At 36.4% G+C, this 19,620-nt stretch overlaps 1 protein-coding gene across 1 annotated transcript in view; it reads right to left on the minus strand.

The window, feature by feature from the left end:
* Nucleotides 1-8,570: 8,570 nt before the first annotated feature.
* Nucleotides 8,571-19,620, minus strand: part of BEND2 (BEN domain containing 2) — a 49,631-nt gene continuing 38,581 nt past the window's right edge. The window contains exon 11 of the mRNA XM_043991343.1: nucleotides 8,571-12,993. Within this exon, the coding sequence (XP_043847278.1) occupies nucleotides 12,824-12,993 (170 nt within the window). The 3' untranslated portion in view covers nucleotides 8,571-12,823. The remainder of the gene's footprint in view (nucleotides 12,994-19,620) is intronic.

Genomic DNA, 19,620 nt, shown 5'->3' on the forward strand with positions numbered 1-19,620 from the left:
ATTAAAAGACATCAATATTGATATTGATATTTACCTGTGTGGGAAATTCAAAACAAATTGTATCAAAATAATACAAGGTAATCCACATTTTTCTATTACTAAATTGATTGGTACATTAAAAGTAATTTTCTCACTAGTCTTATTCATCTATGATCCTCAAAGTAGACAGAAATCAATAGTATGGTAAAAAATGGGTCTGCTTTGATTATTTTTGATGCAGGCATAAGAATACTGATTCTTCCATTGCCCCAATGGACAGCTATAACTACTATATCTACATACATACTAATCATACTATTATACATATATTAATACTAAATGAGATTTAGCAACCATGAAAGAAATACAAAGTAACCAAGCCCCTAGGCATTTGAAGAAGAAAGGAAGGACTTATAAATGACTTTCTACTTTTGTCTTTTGTTCATTCAAACATTTATTGAGCACCTATTATTTTCAAGGTATTATTCCAGGTGCTTATCCTAAGTGGCCTTTTTACTGTCTGGTGCCTCACATGACTTAATGATTTGAGGTGCTACCATTGGATAACTCTTTCCTTGTAGAATGATAAAGTGATGGATCAACTCCTTATGTGGGATTAGATCACTTTTCACTTAGCCAGAATTCATTAAGCACCTACTATAGACCAGGCATTGTGCTAGGCACAAGAATAATAAAAAGATATAAATGGGAAAAGTCCCTGACCTCAGGGAACTTATGCTCCATTAGAAAAAAACAATATGTACACAGTTAAGTAAATACAAATATATACACACATACATACACTTTGCAAAGTAATTTTGAGGATGGAATAGGCAATTAGTAAGTGGGGGGGTCTATAAGACAGGCTTCATATGGGTGGTGGCACTGGAGCTGAATCTTTTAAGAAACTAGGAATTTTAAGAGGTATTAGGGGAGTGGGAGAGTATTTCAGACATAAGGTATGAAGCCAGAGATAGAATGTTCTATTACAGTGAACAAGTAGATAAATTTGGTTGGAATGATCAATAACCCTGGAAAAGTAGGCTGGAGCCAGACTGCGAAGGAGATTTTAAAATGCCAGACAGAAAAGTTTGTATTTGATTCTAGAAGCAAAAGGATGCCAATGAAAAACTTTTTAATGAACAAAAATCAATTTTTTCTCCCTCCTCCCATACCATTGTGGGGAAAAACATTGCAACAAATATGCATAGTCAGGGCAAATAAAATTTCCAAATTGGCCACATCAAAAAATATATAGATTTCATTCTGTGCCCTGAGTCTCTCACTTCTGTCAGTTCCATCATCAATCCCCTAGAATTGTAGTTGGTCATTGCATTTTTTTTTTTATAGTGTTGTTGCTATTGTATAAATTGTTCTGTTTGGCTCACTTTAATTCTGCACCAGATCATGCAAATGTTCCCAAGTTTCACAAAATCTATCCCTTTTGTCATTTCTTATGGCATAATGGTGTTCCATTACTTTGAAATACCACAATCTGTTTAGCCATTACCCAAATTGTGGGTATCCCTTTAGTTTCCAATTCTTTGTAACTTCAAAAGAGCTCCTATAAATATTTTTGTACATATGGATCCCTTTCCTTTTCCTTTAATCTCTTTGGGTATAGGTTTACTATACTAGTAACATCATTGTGTTAAAGGGTAGACAAAGTTTAGTGACTTTTTGGAGTTATTGAAACTTCTTGAACAGAAGACTGACACAATCATACCTATTTTAGGAATATCACATAGGCAAGCTATATGACCTAGATGGATTGGAGAGGGAAAAGACTGGAAACAGTGAGGCCAATAAAAAGGAACTGTTATGGGGTTGGGACATATCAAGGAATTGGGGATTATTAAAGTTTAAACTGGCCTACTAGCTAAAGGAAGAACACACCTTGGGAAGTAAAAGAGATAAGCCCATTAGGCATGGCTGCTGCCTGTTCGATGCCAGGGGACAGAGATAACTCTGGACATCAGGATGCCACCTCTCACTCAAGCTTTCTCCACCTCTAATTGGAACTTTCCATTGTCTGATGGTCACCCCCTCTACCATCTATAAAAGCTCTTGCCTTTCTCCTGAAAAGAGTAATTTCTGTTTTGAACACACTGCATAAAATGGCACACCCAGTTGTAGATGTCCATCTTTAACTGGATGATGCAAATCTAGAGCTCAGAGAATGGAATGTGAAGAGTTGGCTAAGAAGAGTGTCTGGGAATGAGATCTATTTTCTGGACCATGGCTTAAAATGAGCAACATCTACTGGCAAGGGATGAAAGTACCTATTAAAGGCTGATAAAAATGATATTTCCTTATGTCTTGCAAATATAATCAGAAGAGGTTTATACAAAAAAGCATGTAGGAGAAGACTATGTATATCTCCACCTAGATCCCATAAAGAATATCTTCAGTAAAGGAAGTATGGTAGGTGAAACACCTATAATTTCAAAGGAGACAAGACTAAAGGATAGAGCCGGTATTAAAATCCATCCCTTCAAATGTCTATATACAAATGCTCCAAATTTAGGGAATAAGTAAGAGGGAGGAGAGGTCCCAATGCATGGAAGCAAATTCTACCTCCTAAGTCTCAGTAAGACTCGGTGGGATGAAACAAATCTGTGACTTGAGTGTGGCTCTGGAGGGGTATACTTTATTTAGAAGAAATATGCTAGGCCAAAGTGAGTGGGGGAAAAGTAGTATTATTATATATTAAGAAAGTCTATTTTTCAGGGGCAGCTAGGTGGCGCAGTGGATAGAGCACCAGCCCTGGATTCAAGAGGACCTGAGTTCAAATGTGACCTCAGACACTTGACACTTACGAGCTGTGTGACCTTGGGCAAGTCACTTAACCCTCATTGCCCAACCAAAAAAAAAAAAAGGTCTATTTGTGTGGAAGAAAATTCAGGAACCAGAAGGGGAAATATGGTGGGGAGTATTTGGTTTGAATTTCAATGGAGAAAGGAAAAGAAGGAACTTTGTCTTCTGAATATATTATTAGCCATATGGAAAAAAAGAGGTAAAACTTAAGATTAGACCTCAGTCCTGGCATAAAAGCATGATATAATGGAGATGGGAGACTTCTATTATCCAGATATCTGTTAAAGTTCTCTCTTTGCCAAAAGCAGAGTAGCTAATGATTTCTTGGCTTGTTTAAATGATAAATGGCATCCTTATAAAGACAAGGGGGCATTCCAAATTGGATCTCATTTCATTAACAGGAAGAAACTGATTTTGGGGGAGGGGATAAGGGAATTTTGGGGATAAAGTGATCACCACCTTCTAGACATGGTAATAGGGGAAAGGAAAGCCAAGCATAAGTTGAAATGCACCTGAGATTTAAGGAGAGTAGATTTCAAGGGCTTCAGAGAAAGGCTAGGTAGGATCACATGGACTGAAGATCTACAGCCCAGGAAAGATTTTATTCTCCAGGCTGAAATCTGAAGACTCAAAAGGAAACAGTCTCACTGAGTGGGGGGGAAAGTGAGTTGTCTATAGACACTGATGGGGATGCACAGGGATCAACTTTGATTAAAAAAAAAACCTACAGAAGATGGAAGCAATGGCAGGTAACAGAGAATGAATACAAGAATGTGCCATGGTTCTATAAAAAGTGTTCAGAAGGATAAAGCTCAGCTTGAGTTCAGACTGGTAGATAAAACTAAGGATAACAAAAGGATTTTTTGTTTGTTTGTTTAATGATGAGGATTAAAGAAGGGCTAGGACTACTGCCTGTAGAGGAATAGGATGATAACTGAAGTTGAGATGCTTGGTTTTTATCTTGCTTCAGTTTTCTTTGCCAAGGAAAATGGCCTTTGCACTGGGAATAGCAGAAGAAAAACTAGTAAGGGGAGTTAACCTAAGAAAAGGAGATAGAAGGAGGGTACCCAGTTGTCTTTGAATTCAAGTCATCTTTCCCAGACAAACTACATTCTTAGGTACTAAAAGAACTAATGAATGTGAGTGTTGATCTGCAAAGAACTAATAATGTGAGGTGTTGATTTGCAATGAAGGACATCTGAAAGATCATGGAAAGCAGGAGATGTAGTTCCGGCTAGAAAAGGTGGGGGAGAGTCCTGATTTTTAAAAATGAGGAGAAAATGAACTCTTCCAACTTTAGCTAATGAGCTAGACTTAAATTCCTAGGGAGAATTCTAGAACTAATCATTTTTAAAACCTTTTTTTTTCAGGATAATGAGGGTTAGTAAGTGACTTGCCCAAGGTCACACAGCTAGTAAGTGTCAAGTGCCTGAGGTCACATTTGAACTCAGGTCCTCCTGACTCTAGGGCCAGCGCTCTATCCACTGCACCACCTAGCTGCCCCACTCTAGAACCAATCATTAAAGAAATGGTTAGTGAATGTTGACCAAATAAAACTTAGGCCCCCCGTTTTTCAGAGCTAAGGTCCAACAAGCAAGCTGTGCTCTGAGCTTGGCAGAACAACAATCCTTTGTTAATCACACAATTCACCAGGTGTTCTCTGATCAAAGACAAGCACTGGATAAGGTTGAAACATCCTGCAATGAACCAAACTTTTCACATGCTTGCTGCTCCTCATTGTCAGGGCTACAGCTCACTGGGCAGCCACGAGTATAAGTATTGAGATCTCCCCACACTACTTTGGGTATCCCCACTAGGGGAGGGGCCCAGCACATGTGGTCTATAGCGCCTCCTTGTTTGCAAGCCTTTTCCTCACTCTGAAATAAACTTTAATTCCTGACTCTCTGGGGCTCCGGCCTGCCCTGCTTGGCTCTGGCCATTCACAGGTTAGAGGCCCGTTGTGATCTAGCTGACAATGTCTAGCAAAGGAAATAGTGATTACAAGAACCCATTTGGTCTCATTAGGAACAAGTCCTTGCCATTCTAACCTTGTTTCCTGTTTTTGACAATTACTAAACTGATAGATCAGGGTAGTGTGGGGTAGGAAGGGTACACTACTTACTGTGTATTGTGTACCTAATCTATTCCACCGAACCACTGCTTTCTCAATCAATATCTCTTTTTCATTTTGTTGGGATGTTTAATCCATTCACATTTAAAGTTATAAAAATTAGGTTTATATTTTCCTTCCTCTGTTTTTCTGAATTGGCATCTCTACCCCACCCCCCACCCCCTTCTTGTTCCCTGTAGACAGTACTTTGTCTTTTTAGGGGTTTTTTTTGTTTGTTTTATTTTGTTTTTTGCTTAATCTACTTTAAGGCAACGTTGGGCAGCTAGGTGGCACAGCCAGACTTGAAGTCAGGAAGACCTGAATTCAAATCTTATTAGCTGTGCGACACTGGGCAAGTCACTTAATCCATTTGCCTCCTTATCTGTAAAGTGGGGATATTAGCACCTACCTCCTAAGGTTGTCCTGAGGATCAAATGTAAAGTACTTAGCACAATGCCTGACATATGGTAAGTGCTAAATGTTAGCTATCACCATTATTGCTATTTTCATTGTCTCTTTTGACCCCCTCAACCCCTTCCTAATGTTTACTTTCTGACTCCTTTTCCTTCAATGGACATTTCCCTGGGGCCCGATCTTAGGTGTTTCAGCCTCCTATCATACTGGAGAATTTACTTTTCATAGGTTTTAGTCCCTGCCAAGTGACTTCTGGGAGATGACTTACCTCAACTGGAAGATAATCCCCAGTCAGGCCTAGTGGTGCTCCATAAATAGGCTGGCATCCTGTCCCCATTCCATGTTGTTCCAGGCAGAACAACCTTTTGGCTTCTCCAGAATTGGGTAGGGGGTTGTGGGGAGGACAAGGAGAAGGCAGAGTTAATTTTTGTTGTAAGCCTATGGGTCAGCTTGTACACTTCTACAAAGAGTATTGTGCTTGTGAGGGACAGGGGTGATGAGTAAGCATATTAGGAATTAGCCTTATTGTTAGTTTATTGTTAGTAACCCAATTGGATTACTGATGTTTTAAGAAAGCTAAAATTGTTATATTTTATGCATAATGTAATTCCTTTTTTGGAGAGGTTTGAAAGATCCTGGGGATATGAGAGAAAAATGTTTAATCCTCCATATTGTTTGTCACGTGACGCCAGAAAGAATAATGGCTTGTAAGGATGTGGGGAGATGTAAGAATATTTGCAGGCAGCGAAGGAAGCCAACAGATAAGACATTGGAAAATTAAGGGGGTAGAAGGGGATGATTATGGTGACAAGGTGCCAGATGGGAAATAGGATCAAGGGCATAGTAGAGGAATTAGCCTTGATAAGAAGAGTCACTGCTTCACTAGAAATGGGAGTAGAGGAGAGAATACAGAGGTAAGGACTAGAACAGGAAGGGGAAGCTCAAGGTGAGTGGCCATTATTCTCTCAGTAAAGTATGAGGTGAGATCCTCTCCTGAAGATACCCATTGTATATTATATACCAGGACTTCTTAAACCTTTTCCACTTGCAACCCCTTTTTTGACAGAGAAAATTTTATGCAACTCCGGGTATACAGGGATATAAAATAGGTATACATAACCTTTTACTGTTTATTATTATTATTATTATTATTATTATTATTATTATTATTATGTCTAAGCTCTTTCCTTGAACATGGTTTTCAGGTAGATCAATAATTTTCAAATTATCTCTCCTGGACCTATTTTCCAGGTCAGCAGTTTTTCCCAGAAGATATTTCACATTGTCCACTATTTTTTTATTCATTTGGATTCGCTTTATTGTGTCTTGGTTTCTCATAAAGTCACTAGCTTCCATTTGTTCAATCCTAATTCTTAGGCAATTATTTTCATCAGAGATCTTTTGTACCTCCTTTTCCATTTGGCCAATTTGACTTTTCAAGCTGTTGACTTTTTCCTCATGTCTTTTCTTGCATCACCCTCATTTCTCTTTCCATTTTTTTCCTCTACCTCTCTAACTTTATCTTCAAAGTCTTTTTTGAGCACCTCTATGGCCTGAGACCAATTCATATTTTTCTTGGAAGCTTTAGATGTAGGGGCCCTGATGTTGACATCTTCCTCTGAGAGTATACTTTGATCTTCCTTGTCACTGAAGAAACTTTCTATGGTCCTCACCTTTCTCTGTCTGCTCATTTTGCCTTTCTTTTACTTGACTTTGTGAGATTTAAAATTAGATATATGAGCATTAAACTCCCCCTTTAACTTTTCCCTTATATATCTCCCAGACCACTAAGGAAAAGAAGCCTCTGAGCTTTAATCAGTGAGGGATTAGCTTTTATTGTTTGGGAATTAATTAGACAACAAACAGGTGATACTGATAGAGAAATAGGAAAGTAGAAATACAAATGAATAATCCTAGATCTAAGCTTAGTCTATATTCTTTTATAAAACTCACCAAATCCCAAACTGCCTGCCAGGCCGAGAACCAGAGCCGATCACCAAAAGCATGCGCTGTCACCGCTAAGCTGAGAAGCCAGAGTGAGTGAGCCAGAGAATGAACTTCCGTTCCACTCTCACTTTTTAAGTTGGCATCCCAGAAGTATGGCATGCTTGGCCACGCTCTCCCGGGCAGCAGCAGGTGCAACAGCTGTTCGTCAAGGTCTCCTCCCCAAAAGGGTGGTCCTTCAGAAAACTGCTTCAGGAGCATACGCTCAACTCTCAAATGATTCACGAAAACTTCCATTTTTTACCACAACTTGTAGCTCCTTAAAGTGAGGCACTGTTTTCTGGCTGCAGTATCCCAAGCTACAGAAGGGACCAGGTGGTATGATTTAAGGAAGAGCAGGTTCTTCACTTGCCTGGCCTGTCCCAGTCGTAGCTGACCCCAGACTAACTTGCTAATCAACCAGCTTTGTGGGTTGTGGTTGTTACCTCTGATGAGCCTGTGGCCCTCCCCCACCTGGGCCACTACTTACTCAAGCTACTCCTGGTTCCCAGCAGGGGTGAAAAACCCAAGTTCTGCCCCAGCATCAGCATAGTCCCCTGTAGTCTCCCCCATGCCCAGGGCTCAGCCCTCTCACCAGACTGTGAACTTAGTTCCAGACAACACTGGCACTGCAGCTGATTCAGAGGCTCTGGGGGGGTCTCCTTCTCTGGTGAAGCCTACCTAGGAATGGATCTGTGTCAGGATGACTGTGGGGTTGGGCTCTACTCCTGTATTAGCACAAGCAGCTCCCTCCTTCTGACCTTCCAAGCTTTTCTTGGTTAGAAGATGATTTCAGCACATTCTTCTGTGGGTTTTGCTGTTCCAGGCTCCTATGGCATTATTTGATTGTTTTTTGGAGCGATCATGTCATGAGTTCCAACCTTTTACTGTTGCCAAATTTTTTGCAACCCTCATATTGTCACATATCCCTATATAGGATCGTGACCCACAGTATAAGAGGCTTTGTTATATACTATAAGTATACTATTGTTTTTATCATATATATCTTATTTTATATAATTTATATTATATACATTTTATGTATTATATAGTTTATATTATATATATGTATATATATATATATATTTTAATATTGGGAATGGGCAGAAGAGACTGATGACTTTTTTGATTCTTGTAATAGGCCCTTTAGGGAAATAGAAAGGATATATCCTCAAAGATATACCTTCAAAAAACTCACAATTTATTAGAGAAGATAAGACATGTTAAAACTTACAATCAAAAGTAAAAATGTATAACAGCAGTGAAAAATGCTATAATCATTCTGAGGAGGAAGAAATAAGAGGTAGCTTCTTGACAACCAGTGATTTATTCCTTAAACAATGAAAAAAAAAAGGTACCACGTCTGATATCATTAGAATCTGATTTTATTAGACCAAGACATTACATTTCTAGAATATGCAAGAAGTAATTTATCTGATGTCAGGAAGTTCTCTAGAACAGTGGTGTCAGATGGGGCCATCAATCAGTATATAAGGATCTTTGTGGGCTGTATATTGACTTAATTTTAAAATGTAATATGATTTGTTTTTTTATGTTTTTGTTTTGTTAACTATTTTCCAATTACAATTTAATCTGGTTTGGGCCATATTTGAGAATGTGGTAGGCTGTGGTCCATGGACCACGTGCTTGACACCTCTGCTCTAGAAGACTGGGACCTAATTTTAACAATATTTAGGAAGCACAGATTATGGGAGAAAGTTGTTTTAAACTGTATTGTAGTCTTTTAAAAATATCTATAAAATTAATCTTTGGTTACAAATTCTATTATTAATTGCATCATAATAAAAGTATTTTGCCTCTCTGCAAAAGATCTTAGAAGTCTACAAGCATTAGCTAATTCTCACTTCTGAAAAGTGGTATATGACTTTTACAGAGGAAAAAAGGCAAAGTGAGATTTTTTGTTGTTGTTGCTCCATAAAAGCATAAGCTAGTGACAGAAGTTGAAAAGAGAAGCAATTTATTCGTCTAGATTAGAGAATTCTTTCATCCTGGAAGGAAAAAAGAACAGCTGTCGTGGTACTCTAAGAAACAAATGAGTAAAGCTTAAAAGCATAAGTTCCCAAACTTTTTCAGTTCATCAGTAATTTTTTTCATGGTGTCCACTGGTAAAACAAACAAACAAACAAGAACAAAACAACAAATCCCCCCAGCCCTCTAACAGTTCCATTAAACATTAGGTTAAACATTTAAAAGATCCTCATAGGTGGCCCTATGAGTTCACTGTGGCAACCCACGGTGCCACAGTACACAATCTGGGAACTGTAGACTTAAGACTTCAAAAATGCTATAAACGAAATTTTCTGATTATTTATATGACATCTATGTTTCTTTAACATTTTATCTGAAAATGTTCATATAAAGTAAGTACTCATTAATTACTTCATGCCAGGGGCTAGAGGAATCTTTTAAATGTACCATCTTTCTAGGCTCATTATTTTGAACAGGCACAGTAACATGTAACCTTTGCAAAACAAGAGATTTTCCACTGAGGCTGAACTAGAAATGAATTAGACAATCTGCATTATGTGAAATAAAGGATATGAAAGTAGAAACCAAGTTTCTTATAGATCTAGGGCTTTCTTGTCTGAAACAAAAGTACTTGCTGTGTGTGTGTGTGTGTGTGTGTGTGTGTGTGTGTGTGTGTGTGTGTCTCTGAGGTCCAAAAAATATATCAATCCTCAAAATACTTTGTTTAAAATCAAAATATTTTTTTTAATTTCTTTTCTTCTTTCTTTCTTTCTTCTTTTTTGCAGGGCAATGATGGTTAAGTGACTTGCCCAGGGTCACACAACTAGTAGGTGTCAAGTGTCTGAGGTCGCATTTGAACTCAGGTCCTCCTGAATACAGGGCCAGTACTTTATCCACTGCATCACCTAGCTGCCCCCAAAATCAAAATATTTTTTACAAAAGTTTTCAAAATTCTTGCAACTAGCAACCATGAGGGAATTATTGCTGTTATGGTCAATTATTCTATTTTCTTTGTCATTTATGAAAGCAGATATAGCCAAGTGTTATGACATTTATGCAATTCACTAAAAAAAAAAGAGGTTAACAGCAAGGAATACTGTATAAATATTGTAAAAGGTCTATTTTGATTAAAAAGAGAATTCGTATATCAGAGCTACAGGTATAAGAAAAATAAATTTGTAAAATGCTATTTCAATAATTGATTTGTGAAATTGATTTTTAAATTTTTTTATTTAAGAAATAAGTTGAAAATATTCATTTTCTATTTATTAAAAAATTACACCTCTGAAGAAGCACTTTAGGATGGTATTTACACAAGTACCTTTTATAGATATGCTTAATTAAGACTGACTATGAAAAGTTAATAATTAAGAATAAAATGGTAAAATAAATAAAGCTAAAAAAAGGCTAGTTTAAAATAAAGTAGAAAAACATTAATAAAATTTATATTACATATGTTAGTCAAATACTCTTTCTTCAAATTAACTTAGATACATTTTGATTCAAGTCTTGGTCATTATCCTGAACTGAAAAGTGCTCTGAAAAGTGATACAAATGATCCCTAGAGTAAGGTCTTGATAAAAGACATCTTCTGAGATGTTTTCTGACTGGAGAAGTTTGGGATTTTGTTTGTTTGTTTCTGTCTTCAATTCAGTGACTATTAGAAGGTACATAAAGAAATACAAATGAGAAACTAACTTAGAAATTTACCTTATTTACTTCATGGACTATTTTGATTTTTAGGTATGCTCAAAATGTATACTAACCTCTCTATTGCAGCTGAAATGTAACTAACTACGTCTGTGAGAGTTTATAGGTAAAGTTAAACTGAACAGCAAATCTGATAAATTTACTGGGAGGCAGTTTAGCTCACTCACAAGTCTCACATCTTCTATGGTAGAGTTTTTGTTTTTCAGTTTGGGTTTTTTTTTGCTTTTCACCATTTCTGCCTGTGCCAAATTAGCTCTATTTTATATACCAACAAAAAACATGCTGAGTACTTTTTATCTTGTCCTTTTAAAAAGGTCTAAAACAGACTTTATTACTATTAAAATACTCTGAACTTATTTCAATTTTCAAAAGATAAAAATATACATCTATTCTATATGTCTCACGTAGAAAGGTGTCAATTTTTACCATAATCACTTGGTTTGGTTGATCTAAATATATGTTCTAATTCTCTCACTAATTGAAAACTACCTTTTAAGTTAATATTATCTAAAAATTAATTTTAATTTTATTTCAATTATTTTAAGTTAAGGCCATATATCACATGTCTTAAACAAATGGACACAACTTAAGAGCAGATGCTGACAGTTAAATTTAAACATTTACCTTTCTGAAGAATATTTGAGAGTGTTATAAAAATTAGCTTTGATAAATTCCAACTAGTAGATGAAACTGATGGCATTGTTATAACTGAAATAAATTGGGTTAACATTCAACAGAAATATTTCACAGATATAAATATAAAGTTATGAAGATCTAATGATTGACATTTATTATGGCTGAAATATTCAAGTCCTTTCTTGAAAATAAGGTATTTTATTCAGTAAGAAATAAAATCTAAATTTATACTCAAAGTAGGGATTTTTTTAAAAGTGGGGTGAAAAATCCATGAATAATTCTAATTAGATACTTTATGAACAACATTTTCTTAAGAGAGTTTCTGGTGAAAAAAAATCTATCCATTTATAGCTCTTAAAACTTTTAGGAATTAATTTAAAATATGCTTTAATAATATTCTTGAGACAATACATAAAATGTATTCAAGTTCACATAAACATTTCAGAAATCAGACTTCTGACAAAGAAGTCTAAGTTTAGTTACCTTTCATGATGATTTTTTCTTGAAAAATCAAATGAGTCAATTTGAACTCAAACAGCTACAAAAAAATTATTTTTCTTCATGTTCATTCTAAACACATATACTATTAAGGAATACCTGACTTGCAACAAAGGGCCTAGGGGGTAATTCACTATGTGCTATCATGAGTTCAGCAAAAGAATATGGTCATTGCTTCCAGAAAACTTGAAGCCACCCTCATCTTGTCAGTTTCAGGAATTTTAGCTCTGTATAAACTTTGTAGCTCCTTTCAAGTGTTAAGAGTTAATTTTGAATAAAGTTCCTGCGGTTATTAGAAAATATGGCATACTTCTCCAACTATGGTACCAGAGAGCTTCTGCACCTTCATTTCAAAAGAAATCCTCATTTGAGCTACTTAAGCTCTCTTCTCTGAAGTACCATTCTATTCCTGTCATAACATTATGCACTCTACCTCAATTAAAAGAAATAAACCGTTTTACAGCCTGTGGAATATCAGTGTTTAACTTCTATGATACAACTTATATTTACAAAGAATCTCTGTTTCTTTAACGGTTTGACTATTATTTTCTGCAGTCTTGCATTGCCAATGTACCAACATGTTTCAGAAATTGCAACTTGAAACACATAATGAGACATAAGCAGGACAGCTAAAACAATGGTCCTTTGGGTTAATGCTATCTCCTGTGGCTTTACTCCAGAAGGGTTTTATGAAGGATTCTTCTCATTCCTTGATGTTTTTTCTACGGAATCCCCCATAGCCTTCTTATGGTCATGTCGAAGACTTCGGATTGTACTATTGATGGCGGCCACGCATGCTTTCCAATCATATCCAGTCTCTGTTAGTTCATAAGATGGATAGTTTTCCTGGAGAAAGTCTAATGGGAAAAACCCAAACATGCCACAAGTTACTTTGTAACACTGAGGTATGAAGTGGAATAAATCTGAGGCTCATTCCTACTTTCATAACTAATAAAAATGTTCACAATTGGGGGCAGCTAGGTGGCGCAGATTGGATAAAGCATTGGCCTTGGATTTGAGAGGACCTGAGTTCAAATCTGGTCTCAGACACTTGACACTTACTAGCTACGTGACCCTGGGGAAGTCACTTAACCCTTATTGCCGTGCATTAAAAAAATGTTCCAATGATAGCACCGACCAGTTTCAACTACAGTTATCCAGATATGACATCAAAATCTGTTTAGACAAACTACTTGTCAACATTCAAATAACATTCTGGAGACACGGACTTGTAAAAGTTTATTAGCAAAGAAGGAAACAAAAAAAAAATTCAAAAATATGCTTTTAAAGTGAAGAGTGATCTAAAGAAATGAGAGAAAGAAGAAAATAGAATGAATTTTTAGAAAAGCTAAAGACTGGTCAAATATGTCTGTGGTCAGTAACCTCAGATGGTTAGAGAGCTGTTACTGGGGCCAATATAAGATGCTTGTTCTCTATGCGGCTCAGTCAGTTTTTCTTCATTTCATGGCCAAAGTAACAGCCAAGGATTTGGTATCAAGGGTGACTGGAAATACTGTTAGTTTTTAATACAAGGGACAGAATGTATATTTCGTAGTTTTTAAAACTTTATGTGATGAGTTTCTGATCTCCTGCGGCGGTATCTGTCTATTCAATACAATAAAAATAAGAATTCCTATACTTCATCAGATCCCAGGAGGCCAAACCCCTCCTCATACTATGCTGACCTGATAGGTTCAAATGCTCTGTCATTGGCGGAATGGAATTTTCTTTTCTGATATCAACTTTAAAAGCTAGGCACATCCCAGATTCTTTTAGTAGTTATTTATGTTTTTGTCATTCATAAATTTGTGTTTCTAGGAAAATTCTAATTCTTAGGGTAACAAGTTCTACATATTTATTTGTTAGATGAAATCATATTTATAAGATCTGAGCTGGAAGAGACTAATTGCTAGTCCACCCCTCATTTTACAAATGAAGAAATTGTGCCTAAGGGAGGTCAACTGATTTCCTTTTATTTGCTATAAATTTATCACATTCAAGATTTCAACATTCAGTGAACAATGATTTTACAGATTTAGCTAAAAATGCAAGTTCTTTCGCTTTTCCCTACCTGTAATGTGTTTATTCTCTCATTCCACATTCATCTAACATATAGATAGCTATATTTCAGTTTTATCACCTTTAACCCACTCATTTAGGGATTTACAGAGGCAATAGCCTGCCATCTAGTGGTAAAAGAGGGAACTGCAATTTGCTTTTGCATTTTAATCATTCAACGATCTTGTACTAAGTTCTTCTATTAGTTCTACTTTTAGGGAAGAGGCATAAATTAATAAATAAGATATAATTTTCCTCTCACAGGGCTTAAAAACTAGTAGGGCATATGCCACATAGATAAGTAGAACAGAAAATAATACATGAAAAATGCATGAGAGTACAAAGCACAATGTGAAGTCCAAGACGTTGGAAGAGATTGTTTCTGGCTGGACAGGGGGAGTCATGTAGAAGGTTCATAGAAGGCTACATGGAGCATATACTTAAAAGATGGATAAGATTTTAAAAGGCAGAAGTGCTAAGGGTAGAAAGTATTCCTCATGTCTTATAATCCAAAGAGAGCACCAAACAAGCGAATGAGTAAATGGTGGTACCACTAAGAGAAAGAGAGGTCAGGAAGAAGGTATTCTATACAAAGTTTAGATAAGATAAGGTCCTGCACTTGTGGACTTACTATACAATACAGAATTAATGGTATATAAAAGAATAGTATACAGTAAGAGTTGTTATGTTCATAAAGGAAGTACAAGCAAAATGCTAGGTAAGTTCTAAGTCAAAACTTATTACCAATCAAGGGAACTCGAGAAAACTTCCAAGAATAGAATACATTTGGAAATTAAAGGAAAAGTTAAAAACTAAAAGGAGGGTGGGAGGAAGTGGGAAAGAGAAAGTAATTTCATACATACCAAATACTATAAGTAAAGGCAGGAAAGTACAGGGTGTGCATGACCGCTTGGCTGGAATGTGAAGTATGGAAGAGCATAGTATAAAACATGGGCAGCTAGGTAGCAGAGTAGATAGAGCTCCAGGCCTGGAGTCGGGAAGACTCATCTTCCTGAGTTCAAATCTGGCCTCAGACACTTATAGCTGCTGTGTGACCCTAGACAAGTCACTTCACCCTGTTTGCCCTGTTTCCTCACCTGTAAAATGATCTGGAGAAAGAAATGGCAAACTACTCCAGTACCTTTGCCAAGAAAACCCCAAATGGGGTCATGAAGATTCAGACAGAAATGAACAACAACAGTGCAAAATGAGGCTGCAGGGGTAGAGAGCTGCCAATTAATTAAGAAATTTGATAGACAAGCTATTTTCACCCAAAAGACAAGATATAATTAGACATACATAGAGAATTTAAATTTCAAAGAAGTGAATAAGATGGATTTTTCTTGGTAAAGGGGGTGGGGATTTTGTGGGTTTGGATCGCATGGTGGAAAGCCCTGGAAAAAGGTTCTCCTAATCATCTAGGAGAGGATAATGATTGTCTGCACTAGGGTGGTAGCACTGGGAAGAGAGGAAGGAGTAGGTGTGAGACATATTGTAGATGAAGAATTGACAAAGTATGGTAACTATGGATATGAAAAGTGGATATGAAAATGAGGGAGAGAGAAGAGTCAAAGCCATCCTTCACAGAGCTGCCCAAATAAGCTTACTAAAGCACAGGCTCAATCATGCTACCTATCTGCTCAAAAAATTTAAGGCACTTTCTTATTATCTCTGGGATAAAATAAAATCTTTAACCTAGCATTTAGGACTCTCCAGAATCTGACTTAAATCTACTTTTTCAACCTTATTTTCAAATATTTCCAATTATTTTCCTTCACTTAATTTTATTTATTTATTTATTTTGGGCAGGGCAATGAGGATTAAGTGACTTGTCCAGGGTCACAAAACAGCTAGTAAGAGTGTCAAGTGTCTGAGGCCGCATTTGAACTCAGGTCCTCCTGAATCCAGGGCCAGTGCTTTATCCCACTGTGCCACCTAGCTGCCCCTTAATCTTATGTTCTAACCAAAACAAGCTATTTGTTAAACTCCAAACTAGACATGGAACTTCCCACTTCCCATCTTTGGGTATACACATAAGTCATCTCCCATACCTTAAATATACTTCCTCCTTGTTTCTGTCTTTCAGAACTTATTTTCCTTCAAAGGTCAGTTTAGGTGTCACTTTCTCTGTGGAAACTTCCTTGATCGCCCCCCCCCCCCCGCCCCGCAACCACAACATTTCCTTCCTCAAATTTTTCCTAGAGTACTTTGTATAGATCTCTCCTTTATTCTCATCACTTCCTACCTACCCACCTATATAATACTTATCTGTGAAATGTATCACATATTCCCCAAAAGAATTTTAAGTTCCTTGATAGAAAGTACTGTATCCCCAAGGCCTCATAAACTATATACATAGTAGGTGCTTCATTAAATTAATCGAATAATAAGGTTTCAAACATGGAAATCTGGGTACCACTAGCAGAAATAGCGATGTCAGAAGGAAAAGTAGGTTTTGGTGAAAAGATTATAAGCTCAATTTTAGATATGTTGAACTTGAGGTGTCAGTGAAGCTATCAAGTGAGCAGTTGAAGATACTAATGTGGTGACTTCAAAAAAAAGTTGGAGATGGAGGTACAGATTTAGAAATCAATTATGAATGGGTTATATTTTAAAACCAAGAGAATTTTATTTTCTCTATTGGCTAGTTCCAAGAATCGACAAGTGAGCTGGTAGACAATGTTAAATGTTAGGAAGACCAAAAAAACACACAACAAAACAACATACCAAACCACCAAACTATTAGAGAGGCAGGACAGTATGGTATCCCAGAAGCTAAAGAAGGAGAGTGTAATAGGATGGTAATGGTTAACAGAGCTAAATGCTATAGTAATGTTAAAGAGATTTTAAGTTTGATAAATGCCATTAATTTGATTATGATGTTACCACTAACCTTTGAGAAAGCAATTTCAATTAAATGGTGTAAAGATTTTTTAAGAAAGGCTAAAATAGCTTTTCCCCACCCAAAACCAGAGGTATCATAAAAATTTTTAAGCTTTATTTAATGAAGAAGTTAGAAATTACTTAGAAAAAACTATAATTGTATATTAAAAAACTACAATAATCTCAACTGCTCAAAAATGGGAGTTAAGCAAAGTTATAAAGTTAAAACACAAAAAGCATTCACATTCTTATGTACTAATGATAAAGATAAATTGTTAAAAAAGAAATCCCATTTATAACAACAAATTAAAATATTTGGGGATTAATTTTAACAAGACAAATCTAGACCTTTGTAAATATAACTATAAACTGGGGTCAGCAATAAAGATCTTAATAAGTGACACGGCACTCAATAGTCATAGATATATCAGACCATCTAGTGAAAATGATAATATTCTACAAATTAATATAAATATTATTGCCCTTTTAAATGAAAAGACTTATGAAAATAACCTTAGGGTTAGGTAGGTATTAATAGGAAAACATGATCCTTTTTCTAGTAAATTTACAGAATATTATAGTAGAAAGATGTGGGAATTGGAGTCAGATGACCTGGGTAAGAATCCCAACTCTGCTATTCATTATGTGTGCCACCATGGACAAGCCAACTTCTCTGGCCCTCAGTTTCCACATCTTCAAAATGAAGGGGTTGGAGAAGAACAACTCTTACTAATTGATATGAAAGTTTTCCCCTGGGGTATCTGCACTGAAAATGGGGGCTGATTATCAACCCTAAGGTATCTTTAACTGGTAGAATGGCAAGACATTTCTGACCAGGGAGGCCTTTCTGCCCTCTTACACCAGAAAACCCCTCCCTCCAATGCTTGGAGCACTACAGTCAACAACTTGGCACTTGTATTTCTGAGAGGTTGCAGATGCCTGCCCTGAAGTAACAGAAATTTAGCCTTTAATGATTAAACCACATGGACTATAACAATTATTATTTTCATAAGTATTTTCATTTAAAGGGCAATAATATTGATATCATCATTTTAAAATCACAATGTCTGTTACCAATAATCTTCAAGGGTCTTTCTGTGTAAGCAGAGAAATAGAAATCTTTTGGTGGTTTAAATGTTTGTTGAATTAAATCTTATATAACAACCAAACATCTGGAATTTTGCTGTTAAGGACTTGTAAGAACAGGGAACTAACTTTGGTATTCATTACCTAGATACTTCCTTGAATTTGCTTTATGCACTAGGTTCACTGAATTACGATGATTTTAACTTTTCGTAAGATTTTTACTAAAAGTGAAAGATGGGGGAGGTATTTGCTGGCTATAAAGCTGCTGATTCCTACAATTCTTTCTTGATAAACTTGATATATAAAGACTTCCTAAACAGGAGGCCAAACTTTTATCCTATATATGCAACAGACTCCAAGAACTTACAACTAAAACCTTCTGTAGTGACTAGACGTGCATACATGACTATTAGTTCCCAGAAGAGTTTTTGACTCAAAATCTTAAAGAATCATTCATTTGAATGGGATTTTAGAGGTCTTTCAATCCAACTTTCTTTCCAATGTAATAATGTTTTTCTACAACATCCCTGACAAATTCAACTTGTGTTCCAACATTTCTAGGAACTCAGAGGTTACTACTTTTACAGGGAATCTGCTTTCTTAATGGATAGCTGTAATCAGAACACTGTTCCTCATGCTGAGACAAAATTTCCCTCCCTCTAATTGTCACTTGTTGGCCCTAGTTTTGTTTTTTAGATCTACAAAGACTAGGCCTACTTTATCTGCAACAAAACAGTTCTTTCTGTATGTAGAAACAATTATTAGGTCCTGTCTGCTGCCTCTTTTACAGACTAAAAATCCCAATTCGCTGCTGTTTCAACTATTTCTTGACCATGGTCTATAGACCATCACCATCCTTGGTTGCCCATCTTTGTCTACTCATTAGCTTTCATGTCCTTGTTAAAGGGGTTGGCACCTTGAATTGCATATGATACTCTACATGCTCATGCAACTTGATCAGAATTGTATTTCAGTCCTATTAGCTTTAAAAAGGCAAGCTCCATACTAATTCCATAATTTCCCATAAGGATATTAATTTTTTTATCCTATTTGCTACTGTAAATAAATAGTACAATCATACTTTGTCAAAGAAATGGAACTGAGTTGTGAGAAAATAATTATTAATAATGGATTCTTGGGAGACCCAGGGATCAGTTGCTCAATCCTTCCTCCCCCACCCCCCAGCCCCACCCCATGCCAGAAAGTCCTGTTCTCCTTTATCTTATTTGGGACTAACCCAAGGGAACAAAAGAAATGATGACAAACTTTTGTCTACTCGGTGAAGGATTGATGGGATCAAATCACACCTACACACTGGACTTCTCATTTGCCCTTCAGCCTGGGTCTTTTACATTCTTCTCCCTGATGTCATCTGTAAAGTTCATTTTAATGTAGACCACCCTCAAGTCATGTCAACCAATGGAATTGAATGTTGATAACCAATGAGCTTTGATCAA

This window comes from Dromiciops gliroides, chromosome 3, assembly GCF_019393635.1.
Source record: "Dromiciops gliroides isolate mDroGli1 chromosome 3, mDroGli1.pri, whole genome shotgun sequence".
NCBI classification, from domain to species: Eukaryota; Metazoa; Chordata; class Mammalia; order Microbiotheria; family Microbiotheriidae; genus Dromiciops; species Dromiciops gliroides.